The 23,933-nt window shown below is 35.6% G+C and overlaps 5 protein-coding genes across 5 annotated transcripts; all 5 read right to left on the bottom strand.

Moving 5' to 3' along the window:
• Nucleotides 1–993: 993 nt before the first annotated feature.
• Nucleotides 994–2,268, bottom strand: LOC141587835 (F-box/kelch-repeat protein At3g06240-like). Its single transcript, XM_074409301.1, has one exon. The coding sequence runs from the start codon at nt 2,266–2,268 to the stop codon at nt 994–996; it is 1,275 nt and encodes a 424-aa protein (XP_074265402.1).
• A 1,502-nt stretch (nt 2,269–3,770) lies between these two features.
• Nucleotides 3,771–4,799, bottom strand: LOC141587834 (putative F-box/kelch-repeat protein At3g22730). Its single transcript, XM_074409300.1, has one exon. It carries the CDS (start codon nt 4,797–4,799, stop codon nt 3,771–3,773), a length of 1,029 nt encoding a protein of 342 aa, XP_074265401.1.
• A 5,547-nt stretch (nt 4,800–10,346) lies between these two features.
• On the bottom strand, nt 10,347–11,597 carry LOC141587832 (putative F-box protein At5g47300). Its single transcript, XM_074409299.1, has one exon. It carries the CDS (start codon nt 11,595–11,597, stop codon nt 10,347–10,349), a length of 1,251 nt encoding a protein of 416 aa, XP_074265400.1.
• A 4,648-nt stretch (nt 11,598–16,245) lies between these two features.
• Nucleotides 16,246–17,463, bottom strand: LOC141587831 (F-box/kelch-repeat protein At3g23880-like). Its single transcript, XM_074409298.1, has one exon. The coding sequence runs from the start codon at nt 17,461–17,463 to the stop codon at nt 16,246–16,248; it is 1,218 nt and encodes a 405-aa protein (XP_074265399.1).
• A 4,814-nt stretch (nt 17,464–22,277) lies between these two features.
• On the bottom strand, nt 22,278–23,516 carry LOC141587830 (F-box/kelch-repeat protein At3g23880-like). The gene has a single exon (XM_074409297.1). It carries the CDS (start codon nt 23,514–23,516, stop codon nt 22,278–22,280), a length of 1,239 nt encoding a protein of 412 aa, XP_074265398.1.
• Between the last annotated feature and the right edge of the window lie 417 nt (nt 23,517–23,933).

Here is a 23,933-nt window from a genome sequence, read left to right as displayed (position 1 = left end):
GTTATTTTTTGGTCGAATTGCCACAATGACTAGTTTGATGGCGCACCGTTTAAACTCTGACATATGGGTGTGTATCAGTGTATCACTCTAAATAAAAAAGGGTAATGGTAAATACAACTTGTATTTAAGCAACTAAAAGAGGAATTAAATAGTTAATATATGCATTAATTGCATTGATTTATGTGTAATTTACTCTCTAATTTCAAAATTAATGCCAAATATAGGAGGGTATTAAATGATTAAATACAACCCAGTGGGGTTGTATTTATCATTTCCCATAAAAAAAACCTTATCAGCTGACCTGCTACATTCCTCCCTAATATAACGATACTGTCAATGAGGTGACCACTGAATATAAGACGACAATAACGCCAACTTAACTATTTACTTCCGAAGAAAAAACCTTGCTTACCAGAGGCTGTGTACCCAAACTCTCTTAGCTCTTGCTTCATATTGATCTTTTCCCCCTTATCACCTTGTCTCTTAATAACTTATTGAAAGACCGTCTCTCCCAAGTTTTAGTATATTATAAAAAATGTAAAACTTCAAACCGTCATTTGCAACTTAGAGTTGAAAAGAACAATCACAATCTTATAAATTCCTATTTATTTCCCTGCAAACATGTCAAAATGATTTACAAAGACCATCTCAAGTAACCAATTCAGATCACTCGTACCAATATTTAAACTCATACTACTACTCATGTATGCTCATTTATATAAGAAAAGTTTCGCAGATGCACAACAATTTATCTGACATGCATCACGCTAATTCTCAAGAATGACAAGGTGATTCATATATAATCCCAGAGCTGCAGCAAATATGCAATACCGCCATTTTAACATCGCTAGTTGTTTAATGATGAAGAAATTAGAAATTTTAAAAACAAAAATATCTAAGCATACTATAATGTAAACTCGTATCTGAGGAATTTAAGGCATACACAGCCAACAAAAGGCCAAGAAAAAAAGAAGCTATGGCAAATTCTCTTACTCATGGGAAGGACCTCAAATCACGGGCTCCGTATCCTTTGGACAACACCAAGCTCTCCGAATACGTTTCCAGTTTTAAATGAGAGCTCATATATCTTTTCAACAGCTGTACTTGACCACTAGCTATATTATAAGCCCAGTTCCCGCAAACTAAATAGCCACCATCACTCTCGCAATAGAACACCTTCTGAAGCTTATAATGGCACAACTCGAATACATCATAACTATCCTCACTTGATTTCCCTGAAAACCATAGAGTCCACGGCCCCTTTTGGTTGTCCTGTTCTAGCACCCATATGTTGGAACTTACCTCAGAAATACTGAAAACGGCTAGCGACCCCCGAAAAAGAAAAAGAAACCTTAAGGAGCCTTCTTCTACGCAAGTAAATGGCAGTTCCAATAAGGTTATTTTTTCTTGATCAAAGTCAAAGGAACCAAGATGAGTAAATGCAATCCTTTTTTGATCAATTTTTCCAAGCCAGTGTGCCCCACCTCCAAAGAAAACAGCAGTTGATAGAGATCGAAACATACTAATATTATTGTTCAGAAAACGGACATTGAGGGGATCATTTCTGACGGTCCATTGTTGATTACTGTGAGTAAAAACTGCAAAATTCATTTTATAATCCATACTATCACGGGCAGAGTCGAACAAATAGTATATTTGTTCAATATCTTTAGCCTGACAATTGTCAAATCCAAAGGCAACCAGTTTATAATCCTTACTATCAGGGGCAAACCCAAACAAACACCAACTTCGGTCCTTCATCAAGTATGTGCGAAGTGGGCAAAGTGGGCAAGTAGGAAGTATCAAGGATTTGCGAATACAAGGGTTCCACAATCTCAATTCTTCCGGGTCACGTGTATAACGAGATCGTGTATAACGAGATCGTCCCACTAAAAGCAAGCCATTACAGCTACCTATAAGACGGTACCTGTACGAATGTATTTTAAACAAAATGCTCTCGATTTTACCTAGAGTTTTAGCATCACGAACCGTCAACAGACACCCTTGATCTCCAGAGGATCCCATACCCTCCAGGGCTACCAATAATTTATTACTCGCATTATTTTCAGAATTGATATGATAATGTTGGAAATGAATGTGAACGAAATCTGGGTTATCAATAACGGAACGCCAATATTTACATACGCATCTGAATTTTAATAGGGTTTTCGCCGAGAATTTTGACAAAATCTGAGTCCAAATTTCGGGTGGTAAGTACTTGAATTCCGAATTATTGATCAATTTTGATGAACTTGAGGGACTCTTCATTGTTTTCGCAGCACTAACTTGAGGATGAACGATTAGGGCGTACCTGTGTTGTAAATAAGGGAGAGTAGGTCCTCTCTATTTCCTCTCGACGGCTCAAATCCTATTTTGGTACGTAAAAATAACGAAAGTGACAATTAGACCTAGCAAACAGGTTACCCGGGGCCGGTTCGGGAGGGTCAATTTCAGGTTGTTGAGAGTTTGAGTCGGGTCGGGTTGGTCAACCAGGTCATTTCATCGGTTTCAGGTCAATTATATTAAGTTATTTATGGAAATTTTTTACTCCCAACAATAATAAACATTCGGGTCGAGTTATATTGAGTCAGATTAATTCGGATTCGAGTACGGTTGTTGGGTCCTGTTATTTGTGTCAGGGTCATTCGAGCAGATCAGTTTTGCCGGGTCTAGACGGATAAAAATGGTAATGGAGTATAAAGTAGATTTCATTATTAAATTATTTAATTGCAAAATAAAATATAAATATATGTTAAATTTGGGCCATTCTTAATTTGGGTTAGTCCTATGTCATAGGACAGTCTTATAAAAGAGAGGTATAAATATATTCGAACCATGATTAAATGAGAATTTGTGTGCTTGGATAAGTGTATATACTCAATATGTGAGTGGTTTGAATTACTGTTTAACATCAAGAAGTTAGTGCACAATTTTGTTTGCCAGAGGCAATTATGAATTTATGATAAAAAACAATAAAACGAAAGACATTAAAACCTAACAAGAAAAAGATTGTAACAATAGATGTGCAAAACGTACTACTTGTAACCTCAATAGCCTCAATTTAACAAGAAAATGGACTAAAATTGATTTAATATAGCGGAAATGCCATAGAAAAAATGCCGTTAACGAAAGAAAAAAAAATGATTTACGGAGCATCTAGCAAGGAATGACATTGATGAATCACAAGAACTTGAGTATCTTAATTACACCACCGCGGAAATAAGGGTCGAAAATGTAGAGTTTTAGCTTTGTGATGCGATTTGCGAACACTTCACCCATAATGAATGAAGCGAAGCAGTAATAACTTTAGTCCCACAACAAAGATAGTTCTCATCAACCCTCTTATAAGTCGATATAGAATTAACTTTAAATACCAAACAGGCAAACATTATTACTTGGACGTCTTGGAAACCAAAATTGAAAAAGACGCACAAAACATCGTCAGCCTAAAAAAGCGGTGTTGAAATTCGAGGGGGATGGTTTATAGCCAACAACAATAAAACGAGAAACTTTAAAGCCAAACAACAACACGGCCGTAACAATGGCCTTTACCTTTGTGCTGCAAAAAAACATAAAGATTATTGTTGGAAAAACCAAGAATGAATAAAGCGTAGCAGTAACAAACTAACAACATTATGATAGAACTAACAGTAATTCAAGCTGATGGAACCGCAAGAAGAATAGTAGTGACTGCCATACACAGCCAAGAAATGCCAAGGAATAACACGAATTCTAGCTTCTCAAAGAGCAAGACGCATTATAGCAATTGATCATGGGAAGGACCTCAAATCATGGGCTCCGTCTCCTTTGATCAACACCAAGCTCTCAGAATACGTTTCCAAGTTTAAATGAGACTTCATTGGTCTTTTGAATGGCTCCACTTGGCCACTAGCTATATAATAAGCCTTGTTCCCGCAAACAAAATAGCCACCATCACTCCCACAATAGAATACCTTTTGAAATTTTATTTCGCACAAACTGAATACTAGATAACCACGACAACTTGACTTTCCTGAAAACCGTAGAGTCCATGGTTCCTTTTTGTTGTCATGTTCTAGCACCCATATGCTGGAAGTTACCTCAGAAATACTGAAAATCGCTAGTGATTCTCCGAGAAGAAACAGAAACCAACATGTTCTATCGTCCCAACTAAAAGGGAGTTCCAAAAAGGTGAAACTTTCCTCATCAAAATCAAAGGAACAAATATGAGTTATTGCCTTCGTTCTTTTATCATTGTTTCCGAGCCAGTATGCTGCTCCTCGAAAGTAAACAGTCGTAAATAGAAAATAAAAGAGCCCAAACATATCATTAGTGTTCAGATTACTGATATTAAGGGCTTTATTTCTTACAATCCATTGTTGATTACTCAGCGTATAAACTGCAATATACATTTTTTCATTCTCACTACCCTGACTTTCGTCCAATTCAAACGCAACCACTTTATAATCCTTACTACGAGGGGAAAACCCGAACAAATAGCAACTAAGGTTGTCGGGCAAATAGGGGCGAAATGGGCAAGGTTGAAGTATCAACGATTTGCGAATACAAGGGTTCCACAATCTCAATTGATCATTAAGGTAACCTAGAGGAGCATATTGTCCCACTAAAAGCAAGCCATTACAGCTACCTAAAATACGGTACCGGTATGAATACGTTCTAACAATGTAATCGACTGTACGAAGAGTTTGAGCATCATGAACTGTCAACAAACATCCTTGATCTCCAGACTTTCCCATACCCTCGAGAGCTACCAATAATTTCTTACTCGCATTATTTTCAGAATTGATATGGGCTCGCATGTGAGCGAAATCAGGGTTATCAATAATAGAGCACCAAAATTTACATACGCACCTTAATTTTAATAGTTTTTTCGCCGGTAATTTTGACAAAATCTGAGTCCAAAGGTCGGGTGGTAAGAGGTTGGATTTTGAAATATAGGGCAATTGAGATGAAGTTTTGAGATTATTTCTGCTCTTCATATTGTTTTTACAGCAATTAATTACTGACGCCATAAACGTCAAAGAATTGAGGATGGGTGATTACTTATTACTGAAATAGGGGTAAACTTTGATCTAGAGATTTTGAGGATTAGCGTGAGGTGCCGGTGGTAATTGGGTAAATAACGGGCGGTTGGTGACTTGGTGGTAATTGTATGGGGTAAATAAAGGGTACTTGGTGGTAATTGTTAGTATTTGTTAGGCCCCTTCTTCCTTTGGCTTCTCAGTTCTATTTTTCTATTTAGAACTAAGACAGTTGACCCGGCCTGATAAGGTTGATCTGAGATCCGAACTTGTTTGACCCGATTATAACCTGAAACTCGAATTGACCCGATCTAGACCCGATCCGAACCTTGATTGACCCAAAGTTGATCCGACCAAAGATGGGCCGACCTGAAAGACCCCACCCATAATTGACTCAATTCAAAATGACTTAAATTGACCAAAATGACCGGAATCGACAAGTACTAAGTCATATCAATACTATATATTAAATTCAGAAACCAAAGGACTTCAATGTAATTAAAGAAATTTATACAAATTAATTATATTATATAGTTTTAAATCGATAGCACCATGTGATGGACCTGATAAAGGGACCTCAATGTAAATATTATATAGTTTTGGTTAAAAGTATAATATAAAGATGCCTTGATGAAGAATATTTATGGAAATTACATTAAATTAAAGTAATTAAATTTAGAAAACACAAGAATATAGTGATTTTCCTTAAAATTAACATGCCCCACTTATGGAATTAATTAGTATCATCATAGAATTATACATTAAATTAAATGTAGTAAAAGTAATAGTAGCAGCAACGAGATTAATAAAATTAACGATATTAATGTGGGAGTAGTGACAGTTATAATAATGATAGTGGAGTAGTGAAAGTAACTACGAATGTAATGAAAGTAACAGTGGTAACAATGAAAGTATGAACAATTAAATAACCAATCGACTCAAGGAAATATTTTATTTACTTAAATATAGGCCGGATAAAATTAACGGGAATAATGAATTTAACAGAAAAAAATAGAGGAATTAGTGAAAGAAACAATAGTAAACACGGGAGTCGTGAACGTAATGATATTAAGAAAGAATGTCGTGAAAGTAATAATATTAATAGAGGGGTAGTGAACGTGTCTCATAATTTGAAAATAAATTTTACATTTCTTCATAATTACAAGATATGCCGTAGAAAAATATAGTACAAATAGTAAACGTGTGAGTTAGACAACTCCAACATAGTTTATTTCATTAAAAACAAAATTTAACGGTAAATAGAGGTAGCCCGAACGAAGTCAGGCACCAAACATAGGGAGTTCAATGATATTAAATCCAGAAACCAAGGGACTTTAATGTAATTAAAGAAAGTTATACAAATTAATTATACTATATAGTTTTAAATCACTAGCACCGTGTGATGGACCTGATTAAGGGATCTCAATGCAATTATTATGTAGTTTGGGTTAAAATTAAATTATATAGAAGCTTGGTAATTTTCCTAAACATTTGTAAGAGACTAAAACATGGTCAATTTTCTTAAAATAAAATAATTAATTAAGATGGTCAATTTCAAGAAGACTAAAAGAAAGAAGATGCTTGGTAATTTTCCTAAAATCTATGCAATTTTATTAAATTTTATAGTTTATTAGATGTATAGAGATGTTAATTATTTAACATACAAAAATATAATATAAGTAGGTTATAAATAATTCAAGTTAGATTCCATAATATATAATATTGCATAATTCTTTCGATTTGATTTAATGCATACATGTAATATAAATATATAAACCTCTTAAAATTGCATGCCTAAGTAGTAAAAGTAATGTCAGTAAAGAAAATAATTGTAGTAACATCAATACTATATATTAATTCCAGAAACCAAGGGACTTCAATATAATTAAAGAAAGTTATACAAATTAATTATACTATATAGTTTTAAATCAATAGCACCGTGTGATGGACCCGATTAAAGGATCTCAATGCAAATATTACATAGTTTGGGTTAAAATTAAATTATATAGAAGCTTGGTAATTTTCCCCAACATGGTCAATTTCCTTAAAATAAAATAATTAATTAAGATTGTCAATTTCCTTAAAATAAAATAATTAATTAAGATGGTCAATTTCATGGAAACTAAAAGAAAGAAGATGTCTGGTAATTTTCCTAAATATTTATATAAGACTAGAAGATGGTCAATTTCCTTAAAATAAAATAATTAATTAGTATAAACATGCACACTTATGGTATTAATTATTATCATCATAAAATTATATATTAAATTTAAAATCTATGCAATTTTATTAAACTTTATAGTTTATTAGATGTATAGAGATGTTAATTATTTAACATATAAAAATATAATAAGTAGGTTATAAATAATTCAAGTTAGAATCCATAATATATAAATACTTCATAATTCTTTCGTTTTGATTTAATGCATATATATAATATATTTATATAAATATATAATCCTCTTAAAATTGCATGCATAAGTAGTAAAAGTAATTTCGTCATTACAGAAAAGAATTGTAGTAACATTGGATATAGTTATATGATAGTAATCACTCATTTGAATAGTAAAAGTAACAATATTATCAATGAGATTAGTAAGAGTGGTAGAAACAACGGGAGTAGTGAAATAATCAATATTAATGCGACAATAGTGAAAGTAACAATAATTACGGCGAGAGTAGTGAAAGTAACAATGATTACGGGCAAGTAGTGAAATATTATTACTATTGTTTCATTAATAAGAGTAAAATATTAATAGCGGGAGTAGTGAATTGTCTCAAAATTTATTTCATTGTAATTTTAGGATATGTTATAAAAATATATTAATGATAAATTTATAGGTTATGCAAATTTAAGTAATTTTATTTAATGAAAAAAAATTAATGCTAAGTAGAGGTAGCCCGGGCGAAGCCGGGCACCAATACTAGTTAGATATAGTTATATGATAATAATAACTCATTTGAATAGTAAAAGTAACAATATTATCAGCGGCATTAGTAAAAGTGGTAGAAACAACAACGGGAGTGGTGAAATAATCAATATTAATGCGGCAGTAGTGACAGTAACAATAATTACGGCGGGAGTAGGGAAAGTAACAATGATTACGGGCAAATAGTGAAATGTTATTACTATTGTTTTATTAATAAGAGTAAAATATTAATAGGGGGAGTAGTGAATGTGTCTCAAAATTTATTTCATCGTAATTTAAGGATATGTCATAGAAAAATATATTAATGATAAATTTCTGGGTTATGCAACTTTAAGTAATTTTATTTTATGAAAAAAAATTAATGGTAAATAGCGGTAGCCCGGGCGAAGCCGGACACCAATACTAGTTAATATTATATACCGGTACCAACTAAAAGTCTTTTGGCCATTAACCCGAAAACGACTAGACCCAAAATGACTCATACTCGAAAGTGACAAGACCCGAAGTGATCCGACAACAGGTACTCGAAATCGACCCGAAACTCGAAATAACCCGACCCGACCCGATCCGAAATGTATGACATACTCGAAATGACCTGACCCAAACTGACCCGACCCGTAACCGACCCGATTACCTATTTGCCACCTCTACTTCTATTAGTAGTTCTCACCTCATTCAATGTATTACGTGTATTAATGTTGACCTGATAAATGGGTCAACCGGGTTGGGCCAGGTTCGAGTATGTCTTATTATCGGGTTAGTTCCGGTCGTGTCGGGATGTTCTGGATTTCGGGTGTTTTTCAAGTATGTTAGTTGGGGTCATTTTCGGGTCAAGTTGGTCGGGTTATTTCGGGTTTAGGTCATTTTGGGGTTAATGATTAAGAGAAAAATTGTGCTCCGTAACTTGTAAGCTCAATAGCCTCAATTTAACAAGAAAATGGACTAAAATTGATTAATATAGCGAAAATGCCATAGAAAAAAAACAAAATATGTTTTCTGGCAAGGAATGAAATTGTAGAATCACAAAAACTTGAGAATTTGTGATCTTAAATACACCACTACAGAAATAGGGGTCCAAAATGTAGAGTTTTAGCTTTGTGTTAACAACTCCGTCCCACAACAAAAATAGTTCTCGTCTACCCTCTTATAAATCGTTATAGAATAACTTTGAATACCCGTTTCCCCGTTTGGGTACGGCTTGAACATTTTAAAAACATCATTACTTGGACGTCTTGGAAACATAAATTGAAAAAGACGCAATAAATATCAACCTAAAAAAGCGGTGTTGGAATTGGAGGGGGATGGTTTATGACCAACACAACATTATGATAGAACGAAAAGTAATTCAAGCTAATGGAACAGCAAGAAGAAGAGTAGTAACTGCCAACAGAGGGTCTTCTCAAAGGCAACCAATAAATCAAGCAAGCAGTAACAAACTAACAATAGTCGATCACCGAGTGTCTAAACTGCAACACTCACTGTTGCAACTACTTAATCCTTTCTACGAAAAGCAAATCCAAATGCACATCTAAATAGACAACTCCAAAGAGATAGGAAATGTGCAAGGGTGAAGTAGCATGGGTTTTTTCATTTCTCTTCAAAAAAACATGAATCAAGTAGATCACACAAACCGATGAATTAGCCGAGCAGAGCAGGTTTTGAATTAAACCACAAGCTACAAACAAACCTGAAGAAAATGTTTTGTATAAATGGTTTATTTTGGTTAAATAGCCGCAATGACTAGTTTGATGTGCACACTTTGAGCTAAAACATTGCTGACCAGAGGTTATATACTCACACTCTCGTAACTCTCACTTCGACACTTCCTATTGCTCTTTTTCCATTGTAAGGAGAAGGCACACTCACAATAAATAAACTTCAAAAAACAAAAGCCCCTTGCAGACGAATTGCCTCATATACAAGTTGTGAAACTTCAAACAGTCATTTGCAACTTAGATATGCAGGGAACAATCATAACAACTCAGCATGTATGCACATTCATTCACATAAGAAAATTTCGCAAATGTACAGCAATTTATCGGACTTCATGTTAACTCTCAATAATGACAGCCAGTTTCATATAAATCACAGAGCTACAGCATATGCAGCAAATATTCAGAATTGGTTTTAACATACGCAGCTGTTTAATTGTGAAAATGGGTGAAACATTCTATTAGAAATCAACACACGAAGGAAAAAGAAGCGAAGGCAAAAGTACCTATGCATACCATAATGTAAACATGTATCTGAAAGATTCAAGACATACACTGCCTTGGAAAAAGAAGCTAAGGCAACATGATAGAAATAACACGAATTCTAGCTTCTCAAAGAGCAAGAGGCATCATCACAATTGATACATTCAAGGTTGGTTAACTAACAGCCAGAGCTCTCTTATTCATGGGAAGGACCTCAAATCACGGGCTCCATATCCTTTGAACAAAACCAAGTTCTCCCAATACTTCTCCAGCTTTAAATGAGAGCTCATATATCTTTTGAACGGTTGTACTTGGCCACTAGCTATATCATAAGCCTTATTCCCGCAAACTAAATAGCCGCCACCATTCTCACAATAGAACACCTTGGTCAATCGATCCTTTGCTTCTTTTTCCTGGGTAAGGTTAACGAGCCTGGCCTTTTCAAGATTAGCAGAGCACAACTCGAATGCTTCATAACCATCCTGAGTTGATTTCCCTGAAAACCATAGAGTCCACGGCCTCCTTTGGTTGTCCAGGTCTAGCATCCATATGCTGGAAGTTACTTCAGAAATACTGAAAACAGCTAGCGACCCCCGAAGAAGAAACAGAAACCTCAAGGTGCCACTCTCTTCGCAAGTAAATGGCAGTTCCAATAAGGTTAATTTTTCGTGATCAAAGTCAAAGGAAGCAAGATGAGTAAATGCATGTCTTTGGTTATCAATTTTTCCAAGCCAGTGTGCTGCACCTCGAAAGAAAACAGCAGTTGATACATAGTCAAATAGCTCATGCCTATTAGAACGGTTGAGAATAGGGACATTGAGGGGATCTTTTCGGACGGCCCATTGTTGATTACTGAGTGTATAAACTGCAAAATACATCTTTCCATCTTCTACATCCAGAGTATCAGGGTCGAACCCAACCACTTTATAATCCTGAGTATGAGGGGCGAACCCAAACACATACCAATCATGGCCCTCGAACCAATAAGAGCTAAGTGGGCAAATAGGTAATATCAAGGATTTGCGAATACAAGGGTTCCACAATCTCAATTCTTTAAGGTGACCCTCAGGAGCATATAGTGCCACTAAAAGCAAGCCATTACAGCTACCTAAAATACGATACTTTTCAAAATGTGTTCTAAAAATGTGATCAACTTTAGCAAGAGTTTGAACATCACGAACTGTCAACACACAACCTACACTTCCAGAGCATCCCATACCCTCAAAGGCTAACAATAATTTATTACTCGTATTATTTTCAGAATTGATTGGGGAATGTTGGAAATGCATGTGAACGAAATCAGGGTTATCGATAATGGAATGCCAAGATTTACATACGCACCTGAATCGTAATAGGGTTTTCGCCGGTAATTTTGGGAAAATCTGAATCAAAATTTCAGGTGGAATATACGGCAATTTCGATGATGTTGTGGGATTCTTGCTGCTCCTCATTGTTTTTACAGTACTAAGTTACTTGGTGGTAAACTCTCAGATCTAGAGATTTTGAGGAATAGCGTGAGATGCCGGTGGTAAATAAAGGGGTAGGTGGTTGGTGACTTGGTGGTAATTGTGTGGTGTAAATAAAGAAGTTGTTGGTTGACTGTTTGGTGGTAATTGTTAGGTCACGTCCTTTTGGCTTCTCACCTCTTCAACATTAATTAATCACAATTAAAATGTACATTATTCATTTTAGACAAATTCTTATTTCAAACCGCAAGATTCGTCTGAAATAATAAGATGAACCGTTTTCTCTGACAAAATACTCATTTAGGAAGTGGGTGAAAAAACACATGGGGTGTCCCACCATCCATATGATTTCCACTTGTGAGAGGTCTTATTGTTTCAGACGATATTGCGATCTAAAGTAAGACGGACTGTTCATTTTAAGTTTTAAGGCGAGTCAATATTAATAATATGGTGAAAGTTAATATGACAATAAATTTGGCATATTTTAGGCAACAAGTAAGATTAAGTATGTCACCCATCTTAAACGAGACTTACCGTTAATTATTATCCTATTCTTTTTTTAATTTAAGAATTCAATTCCAAAAAATTAGTATATTATTTTTTAATTAATAAGGTCTATTTTATTTTAGGTCATATTCTTTTGAACTTAATTTTGCTAAACTTTTCTGAATTGAATTTATAAGATCTATACTTTATTGAACTGAACTTTTTAGCACTTATAAATCTGAACTAACTAAGCTTTTTTTTTTTTTTTTTTTTGTGGACTAAACTAAACTTAATTTTGCTAAAAAAATTTTAACTGAACTTATAAGATCTGAAATGAACTTAAAGAGCTGATTTTACGTTCAAAGGAACATGACCTTAGTTTGAATACCCATTTGAGTGAATTTTTTTCAAAAATAGGGCTTAAATTCAAAGAAATTATCAAAATGAGGTTTTGTTGAAAATTATTACCCAAAATGGATCCACGTCATACCTGAAGCTCGAGTTGTATTCAAGTCGCTTTCCCGCTAAGCGACTATATCTTAGTTAGCATGAAAATACAATTGATTTTAAGGACCCTTGATCTTAACCCAAGTCGCTTAGGGGCCTAGCGAACTTCTTCCCTTATTAAAAAAAATACTTTTGCAATTAAAAACTAAGTAATGTTGATAGTGTGAGTCGAACCCCTGACTCTTTCCCGATAGTCCTCATGATTTAACCACCAAGCAAGTAAGACACGGACAATTAATTACTGTATTTAACTATGGATAGTAATAGGGCGCCACCGGGTGACGCCCAAATTGAGTGTCACTCTCTCACAACCCTTTTTAATTGAAGGGGTCCCCACTGACCCCATGTGAGAGGGTGGCGCCCAAATTGGGTGTCACCGATGGCGCCCTTTCATTTTCCATAGCGCTACATTTCAGCATAGAAATATGCGTGTAGCATTGGTAAATTGGTAGTACACATTACAGCCCTTCCTATTGGAAGGTCTCGTGTTCGACTCCAGCTATCCTCATTTTTAATTTTGTTTTTTTTTGGCATTCGCTATGACGCTAAAGTCGCTCAGTGGCTGAACGACTTAACATAAAACCGCTCACCGACTCAGCGACTTGAATTCTTAACCCAGCTTCGCCAAATCCGATCCTACGTAGACCCATTTTGGGAAAATGCTTTGAAAACCAACTCATTTCACTAATTTGTTTGTTAGAAAACCCCATATTGGAAAAAAAATCCATTTGAGTTGCGACTTCATTCCACAACAAAGATAATTCTCATCAACCCTCTTATAAATCGTACTCTCTCCATTCCATTTTTATCGTTCCTCTCTCTATTTTTGGAGGATTTATGAAAAAGTGGTTAATTACCATTACCCCTTGAATAATATAAGACAGAAAAAATTGCTGTCAACTAGAGAAACCAAAACATGATTCCTTTGAAAGGACTAAATGATTAATCTACTAAATTGCACTATCTGATTCAGACTCATGTCTATGGTGGATTATGGAGGAGAATATGTATAGCCTTTACCTTTGTGCTACGAACACATAAAAGACTATTGTCGAAAAACCTCATTTCAATAAAAGAAAGCAACAAACTTACAGCAATATGATAGAACTAACAGTAATTCAAGCTAGCGGAGCAGTGAGTAGCGACATTGTTTTACAACAGAGGGCCTTCTCAAAATCATCATGAGTTGGTATGCTCTTATTCATGGAAAGGCGGCAGATAGATCCTCGGCTCCATAATATTGATCATATATATATTCATATCCAAACCATTGTGCTACCCTTGAAAATGATAGCCATTCTGAAAACCACAAAACTCATACGTATGCTTAAAATCCAACCTGTGGATATTGAGGCCATTGACAGTCCATCGGCGATCATTGTATATATAAACTGCAACACTCACCTTTGTAGCCTCTAGATCCTCGCTTCCAACAGTCGTGATAGCAGCGACAACTTAATCCTTTCTTTGAAAAGTAAATTCAAACGCATGTATAGATAATGCTACTGAAGCAAGTAGTTCACACAAACAAACTTACAAAACATGTTTTGTATAACTGGTTAATTTTTTAGTTGAATAGCCACAATGACTAGTTTGATGCACACGTTTTAAACTCGAGACATTTGTGACACTCTAAACAACCTTATCAGATGGCATGCTACATTGCCACCCAATATGAAGATAAAAGCTCTGCATCTAATCCCCCAAACTGTTAATGAGACGACTACTAAATACTTTTACATCCAAAAACAAATGCTTACTAGAGGTTGCGTTTCCAAATTATCTCAACTCTCTCTTCATATTGAATCTTTTCCCCTCGTAAGGAAAACACACACTCACAATAAAAAAAACTCCAAAAGCCAGAACATCGCAAAAGATGTGAAGCTTCAGCATGTAACGAAAATATTTATACTCAAGTAAATATCGCAAACCACTCATGTACAAGATGTGAAACTAACCAATTCAGATCACCTATACCAATATTTATACTCCTACAACTCAGCATGTAAGCTCACTCATTCATATGAACTTCGACAGCAATTTACTCCTACTACTCAGTATGTAACCAATTGTAGGTTAACTATCAAGAATGACAACAAGTTTCATATATATTGCAGAGCTGCTGCATATCAAGCAAATATTCAGTATTGATTTTAACAACTGTAATTATTTAATCATGAGGAATCCAGAAATAGTTGGGAGAAAGAAATATAAAAGTACCTAAGCATTATCCAATGGAGTTAGAGGAGGGTGGTTTCTGACCAACAACCTAAATTGAAAAAGACGCGAAAAGTATCGTCAACCTAAAAAAGCGGTGTTGGAATTCGAGGGGGGTGGTTTCTGACCAACAACATTATGATAGAATTAAGGGGGCGATTTGTTCGAGGGGTGGGAATGGAATGGATTGGAATGTGATATTGTCATGGAATGGATTCTAAATCCTATACTTCGTTTATATTGTTTGGTTGAAACTTGGAATGGAATGAAATGTCAAAACATTATGCAATGGAGTTAGAATCTTGGGGTAAGAGTAAGAGTTGGGTATGAGATTTAGAATCCATCCGGAGTCTAACTCCATTCCAAAATGGCTCAACCAAACATTAGAATGGATTAAATCCATTCCATTCCAACTCCCCCAACCAAACACAAGTAATTCAATCTAATGGAACAGCAAGAAGAGAAGTAGTGACTGCCATTTCCATTGTTTCCCAACAACCGGTCTTCTCAAAGCCAAGCAGTCAATTAAGCAAGCAGTAACAAACTAACAATAGTCGATCACTGAGTGTCAAAACTGCAACACTCACTTTTGTAACCTCTAGATCCCTATTTCCAACAGTCGTGATGGCAACGACTTATCCTTTCTTTGAAAAGCAAATCCAAACGCACATCGAAATAGACAACTCTATCCCTTGACATGCTACATTGCTACCTAATATAACGATACTGTCAATGAGGTGGTTGTGACCAACTGACCACTGAATACTAAGATGACAATACCGCGGACTTAACTGTTCAAGTCCAAAGAAAAAACATTGCTTACCAAAAGTTGTGTATTTAACTCTCGTAACTCTCGCTTCATATTAATCTTTTCCCATTGTGAGGACAAGGCACACTCACAATGAACAAACTTCAAACTTCAAAATATAAATGCCCCTTGCAGACTTAAAACAGTCATTTGCAACTTAAAGATGCAGAGAACAATCATACCTTTAGGAAACTTCACACCGTCAAAATGAGTACACAAAACATCCTAAGTAACCAATTCAGATCATTTGTACCAATATTTATACTCCTAATACTCAGCATGTATGCACATTCATTCACATAAGAAAGTATGCAGCAAATATTCAGTAATGGTTTAAACATAGGCAGCTGTTTAATTGTGAAAATGGGTGAAGAAAACTATTAGAAATCAACAATCACGAAGGAAAAAGAAGCTAAGGCAAAAGTACCTATGCATACCATAATGTAAACATGTATCTGAAAGATTCAAAACATACACAGCCAAGGAATGCCAAGGAAAAAGAAGCTAAGGCAAGATACTAGAAATAACACGAATTCTAGCTTCTCAAAGAGCAAGAGGCATCATCACAATTGATAAATTCAAGGTTGGTTAAACCAACAGCCAGAAATCTCTTATTCAGGGGAAGGACCTCAAATCACGGGCTCCGTATCCTTTGAACAAAACCAAGCTCTCCCAATACATCTCCAGTTTTAAATAAGAGCTCATATATCTTTTAAACGGCTGCACTTGGCCACTAGCTATATTATAAGCCTTGTTCCCGCAAACTAAATAGCCGCCACCATTCTCACAATAGAACACCTTGGTCATTCGATCCTTTGCTTCTTTTTCCTGGGAAAGGCCAACGAGCCTGGCCTTTTTAAGATTAGCAGAGCACAACTCGAATGCTTCATAACCATCCTGAGTTGATTTCGCTGAAAACCATAGAGTCCACGGCCTCTTTTGGTCGTCCAGGTCTAGCATCCATATGCTGGAAGTTACTTCAGAAATACTGAAAACGGCTAGCGACCCCCGAAGAAAAAACAGAAACCTCAAGGTGCCACTCTCTTCGCAAGTAAATGGCAGTTCCAAAAAGGTTAATTTTTCGTGATCAAAGTCAAAGGAAGCAAGATGAGTAAATGCATTTCTTTCGTAATCAATTTTTCCAAGCCAGTGTACTGCACCTCGAAAGAAAACAGCAGTTGATACATAGTCAAATATCCCACGCCTATTATAAACGTTGAGAATAGGGACATTGAGGGGATCTTTTCGGACGGTCCATTGTTGATTACTGAGTGTATAAACTGCAAAATACAACTTAGTATCGAACCCAACCACTTTATAATCCTGAGTATCAGGGGCGAACCCAAACACATACCAATCATGGTCCCAAAACCAATAAGAGCTAAGTGGGCAAACAGGTAATATCAAGGATTTGCGAATACAAGGGTTCCACAATCTCAATTCTTTAAGGTTACCAGATCGTTCAACTAAAAGCAAACCATTACAGCTACCTATAAGATGGTAGCTATGCGAATGCATTCTAAAAATGTGATCAACTTTACCAAGAGTTTGAACATCACGAACTGTCAACACACAACCTACACTTCCATTGCATCCCATACCCTCGAAGGCTAACAATAATTTATTACTCATATTATTTTCAGAATTGATTTGGGAATGTTGGAAATGCATGTGAACAAAATCAGGTTTGTCGATAATGGAACGCCAAGTTTTACATACGCACCTGAATCGTAATAGGGTTTTCGCCGGTAATGTTGGAAAAATCTGAATCAAAATTTCAGGTGGAATATACGGCAATTTCGATGATGTTGTGGGAAACTTGCTGCTCCTCATTGTTTTTATAGTACTAAGTTACTTGGTGGTAAACTTTCAGATCTAGAGATTTTGAGGAATAGCGTGAGATGCCGGAGGTAAATGGTAATTGTGTGGTGTAAACTGTAAATTGTGAGGTCACGTCCTTTTGGCTTTAATAGGAATATTTATAATAGTTGGGCCTCAACCATCATATTAAGGTTTTGGTTGAGATGGTTCATCTATCATGGTATCAGATCCCAGTGTGACCGAAGGTCACGGGCCTGGCAACCTCAAAACTCCTCAAAAACCTCGAAGTGGAATTCCAGCACACGGTACGGGGGAGCCGGTGCACAACTAACCACTCTTCAAGCCCAACGGGCATTTGAGTGAGGGAGCGTAATAGGAATATTTATAATAGTTGGGCCTCAACCATCACCTTAAGGTTTTGGTTGAATTGGTTCATCTATCAGGCTTCTCACCTATTCAACATTAATTAATCACATTTAATACCGATATTATTTGTCTTTGATTTAAAAGAAGTTAATTACATGTCAAATTATCCTATATATTGCATAGAAAATGTCAACATTTTTCTCTGTTTACCTCCATAGCTACATGTAATAATATTTGACTCGTCTTAAATAAGACTTACAGTTAATTAAAATTTCCTCTTATTGTTCTTTTTCTTCGAATTCATTTTTAAAATAATGCTGAAAAATAAAGTATTTGTTGTTTTGGATCGGTTTTGAAAATATTTATCAAAATGGTGGATTTGGGTTTTGAAAACCTAAAATACGGAACAAACACGCTATTACCAATGGCGTGTTTTATGAACCAATGACATGTTTTATGAAGGAAACACGTCATTAGCATTGGCGTGTCTTTACAGTAATTTTTTCTCCAACAACTGACACCCTCACATTAACTTAAAAAAAAAAATACATAAGACACGCCAATGGGAATGGCGTGTTTCCTTCCAACACCCGTCATTCCCAATGGCGTGTTTGTTTTAGTTCATTTTATGAAAGTTTTTTTTTCTACTTACTATAAACACGCCATTAGTAATGGCGTGTTTGTTCCGTGTTTCAGGTTCTGAAAACTCGAGCCTACATGGAAACCATTTTGACAAATATTTTCAAAAACGACCCAAAACGACAAATACTTTATTTTTGAACATTATTTTAAAAACGGATTCTTTTTCTTCTCCCTTCACTTTTATGGGTCAAATTGAAAAACTATGACCGAAAATAAGTCAATAAATAATTAATATTAATACATATAATTAAAATATTTATATTTATTATAAAAATATTTTTCACAAAATATAAATTTCGATAAAAACAAACGTTGTATACAACCTAAAAAATACGGTCAAAGTGACGCATTGGAAACCGTCCAAAAGCAAAGGGGAAGAAAAAGAAGCATAGGAGGGAATACCAATTAATAGACTATACCACCATTGTTGGTGTAGAATCTGAGTTCTGGACTAAAGTTTTCGAGGTTTATTTTAAAGAATTTGAGCTATACGGTAAAATTTTTGAACTTAAACATAAAAAAGATAAAAGTTTTAACAAACCCAGCAGAAATTGCTAGAACTGAATGCGGAAAGAGTCACCAAATTTGGTGCTTTTTGATCCCCAGTTGCGGGGAGCGTTGGAGCTTTCTTCTTCTCCAGAGTTTTCGATGGATGATGTGATTGTGTGAACAAAGGCCAAGACAAGAACAGTTGCCCACGCTCTAGGTTGCACGGACACTCCTCCTAATCGGTGTTTTCGTGTCGGACACCCGTGTCGGACACGACACTCGTCGGACACACGTCAAAACGTGTCGGGCACCTGTAAAGCCGTGTCTAACTTTCATCTTTTATTTGGGCACGTGTCTGAAGCGTGTCCATGGTATTTTGAGCCGTGTCCATGGTATTTGGACACACCTTCAAACGGAAAGTTGAATTTAAGGTAAATGGCGTGAATTATTATATGGTTGAATTTGGTGGGCAAATGATGTTCTTTAGACAAGTAATGAGATGTCGAAATAGATTGATTATAAGTTGGTTTTTGGTTTTAAAAATGAGAATAAGTTATATTTAACGTCAAATTTTACCTTCATTTATTTAAATTTAATATCAAATACTTTCTCAAAAATAAAATCACACATATATAACTACAAAATATATATTTTATTAAATTTAAATAACGTGTCCCGTGTCCTAAATTTCATGGGATGTCGTGTCACGTGTCCGTGTCGTATCCGTGTCCGTGTCCGTTTTGGTGCTACCTAGCCCACGCTTCGCCCGATTGACTACACAAGACCAAGCATCGCTTGTTTTTCAAAAACCCGCCTTTTTGGCTCACACTGGTTACGAAAGGAGATTCACTCGGCTAGAAAAAATGCACATAAGCTCGGATAAATATATAGTGGTTGTACAACGTTTATTATACAACTGGAGGTATAATAGTATTTCTTATTCATTTTTTTTCTAAGAATTCAATTCAAAAAAAAATTAAGTTTGTTACTTTGTAATTAACATGAAGTATTTTATTTTAGGTCATGTTCTTTGTATTTAATTTTGCTGAATTTTTTTAAACTAAACTTTTAAAATCTGAACTAAACTAAACTTAATTTTTGCTGAACTTGATCTAAATTGAACTTAAGGGGATGATTTTACGTTCCAAAAAACAGATGAACAGGGCCTTAGTTTGAATACCGATTTGAGTTAAGACTGCATTCCACAGCAAAGATAGTTATCGTCAACCCTCTTATAAATCATACTCTCTCAATTCCATTTTTATAGCTCCCCTCTCTATTGTTGAAGGATTTAAGAAAAAGTGGTAAATTACCATTACCCCTTGACTAATATAAGACCGAGAAAATTGCTGTGAACCTGAGAAAGTGAGAAACCAAAACATGATTTCCTAGAAACAACTAAATGAGTTATCTACTATATTGCACTACCTCATTCAGACTCGTCTATGGTGGATTAGGGAGGAGAATATGTATAGCCTTTACCTTTGTGCTACGAACACACAGACTATTGTCGAAAAACCTCATATACAATACAGAAAAGCTGTAACAAACTTACAGCAATATGATAGAACCAACAGTAATTCAAGCTAACGGAACATCAAGTACAGTAGCGACTGCAATATCCATTGTTTCACAACAGAGAGCCTTCTCAAAATCATCATAAGAGTTGGTATGATCTTATTCATGGAAAGGCGGCTGATAGATCCTCGGCTCCATATCCTTTGAGCAACTCCCAACTCTCTGCATAAATTTCTAATTCTATCTGACGACCTATTATAGATTAGTCATGCTCAAGCAATTGGCAACTAGCAAAATTATAGGACTTCTTACCACACTTAAGCTAGCTACCATCAACACTATCATAATAAAATACCTTTGAGAAACCGTTTTGAGTAGGACTTGAATAATTAAATCGACAATAAGTTGAACATCCTGAAAACTTTACACTCTACACCCCTTTTCCGCTATCCTGTTTCAACGCCCATATGCGGGAACTTACACAAGAAACACAGAAAACAGCTAGTCATTCCCTAAGAAACAAAAACCATCAAGTATATGGCAGTTCGGAAAAGGTGAATTTTTCGACATTAGTCAAGGGAAACAAGATGAGTTGGTTTTTCCGGTATTCCCTATGATTAGCAGCACCATAATATTGATCATATATATTCATATCCAAACTACTGTGTTACCCCTTGAAAATGATAGCCATTCTGAAAACCACGAAACTCATACGTATCTTAAAATCCAACTTGTCAATATTGAGGCCATTGTCTCTGACAGTCCATCGTCAATCATTGTATATATAAACTGCAATACTAACCTTTGTAGCCTCTAGATCATCACTTCCAACAGTCGTGATAGCAGCAACAACTTAATCCTTTCTTTGAAAAGTAAATTCAAACGCACGTATAGATAATGCTACTGAAGCAAGTAGTTCACACAAACAAACTTACAAAACTGTTTTGTATAACTGGTTAATTTTTTAGTTGAATAGCCACAATGACTAGTTTGATGCACACGTTTTAAACTCGAGACATGTGTGACACTCTAAACAACCTTATCAGATGGCATGCTACATTGCCACCCAATATGAAATAAAAGCTTTGCGTCTAATCTCCAAACTGTTAATGAGGCGACTACAAAATACTTTTACATCCAAAAACAAATGCTTACTAGAGGTTGCGTATCCAAATTATCGCAACTCTCTCTTCATATTAAATCTTTTCCCCTCGTAAGGAAAACACACACCCACAATGAAAAAACTCCAAAAGCCAGAACATCGCGAAAGATGTGAAACTTCAGCATGTAACGGAAATATTTATACTCAAGTAAATATCGCAAACCACTCATGGTAACCAGTTCAGATCACCTACCAATATTTATACTCCTACAACTCAGCATGTAAGCTCGCTCATTCATATGAACTTCTACAGCAATTTACTCCTACTACTCAGCATGTAACCCAATTGTAGGTTAACTATCAAGAATGACAGCAAGTTTCATAAATATTGCAGAGCTGCTGCATATCAAGCAAATATATTCAGTATTGATTTTAACAACGGTAATTATTTAATCATGAAGAATCTAGAAATAGTTGGGAGAAAGAAATATAAAAGTACCTAAGCATATCTGCAGAATTCAAAGCATACACGGCCAATAGAATGCCAAGAAAAACGAAGCTATGGCAATATACTAGGAATAACACGAATTATTGCTTCACATAGAGCAAGAGAAATGATAGTAACTAACATATTCAAGATTGGCTGAATAACAGCCGCAGGTTCTTCCCAAAACCATTCGTGAAACAAAACAGAGCCGTATTCTTTTATTCATGGGTAATCCCTCAAATCACGGGCTTTATATTCTTTGGACAACACCAAGCTATCCGAATACTCTTCCAATTTAAAAGAGGATCTCATAGAATTATTCAACTCATGCACTTGGCAACTAACTATATTATACGCCTTATTCCCATAAACAAAATAGCCACTATCCCTATCACAATAGAAAATCTTTTTTGTTGAACCATCGTGCACATTGAACAGTTCATAACCATCACGACTTGATTGCCCGAAAAACCACAGAGCCCATGTCTCCTTTCTGTTCTTCTGTTTTAGTACCCATATACTGGAAGTTAGCTCAGAAATACTAAAAATTGCTAGCGACTCCCCAAGAAGAAATAGAAACCTCAAGGAGTCTGTTTCGTCAAGGCTAAATTTCAGTTCCGAGAAAGTCATATTTTCGTTATCAAAGTTAAAGGAACCAAGATGAGTTAATAATCGACTACTTCCTTTATCATTTCGTCCAAGCCAGTATGCTGCCCCATGAAAGTAAACTCCAGTTGACAGAGAATTAAATAGCCAGTACCAATTATAAGTGTTCAAAAAACTGACATTGATGGGATTATTTCTGACAGTCCATTGTTGATTACTGAGTGTATAGACTGCGGCATACAACTTTCCAGGCTTTTCATCCGGATTAAATCCAAAAGTGAAAACCACCACTTTATAATCCTGAGTATCAGGGGCGAACCCAAACAAATACCAACCACGGTCGATCAAAGACGATTGATGTGAGCATACCGGGCAAGCGGGAATTACCAATGATTTGCGAATAGAAGGGTTCCACAATCTCAATTCTTCGCGGATACTACAGAAACCATTTTGTCCGACTAAAAGCAACCCATTACAGCTGCCTATAATATAGTACTTGTACGAATCAGATTTGCTGAAAATGCGATCGGTTTCTTCAAGAGTTTCAGCATCACGAATTGTTAACAAACACCCTTCCTTTCCATGGTATCCCAAACCCTGGAGGGCTACCAATAATTTAGTAGTATTCCGAAAATTGATTTTACAAAGTTTGAAATGCATGTTCATAAAATTAGGGTTATCGATAATAGAGCACCAATATTTACATACGCACCTGGATTTTAATAGGGTTTTGGCCGGCAACGATAAGAAAATCTGAGTCCAAACTTCGGGTGGTAAGTACTTGGATTCTGAAGGTTTGTTACTGTTTGATGATGATGATGATGATTTCGCTTTCTTTCTTCTTCTGCCCTTCATTTAAGGAAATAGGGTTTCTGCAATTCAATTGATTCCACCTTTCTTTTTCCCACACTCGTAATTTGCAAATCCTTATACTTTTTGCGGAAAAATAAAATCGTTTTTGTCGGGCAGGGCTCACATGTAAACGGGTCATCAGCCCTTTCAATTCAACTCCGAACTAATTAAAATCTGGTCTTATGTTCGTGTCGATCAATTTATATAAATGGATCATCAAGCCTTAATTGTAAGCCGCTAATTTTGTGTCGAGTTTGAGTTGTATTTTTGTGTCATGGCAATATAAGATGTAAGCATAATTATGTGAGGTAGAATCAAGAAAATTAGGCTTAATTTAGTAAATAATTTTTTTGTCACAAACAGGATTGTACATCCAGTGATATATAGAATATTGTACAACCAAGGTATAAGAATCCGAGC

Source organism: Silene latifolia, chromosome 6 (genome assembly GCF_048544455.1).
Source record: "Silene latifolia isolate original U9 population chromosome 6, ASM4854445v1, whole genome shotgun sequence".
Classification (NCBI taxonomy): Eukaryota; Viridiplantae; Streptophyta; class Magnoliopsida; order Caryophyllales; family Caryophyllaceae; genus Silene; species Silene latifolia.
Note: the sequence above shows the minus strand (reverse complement) of the source record. Positions and strands in the feature narration are given on the sequence as shown.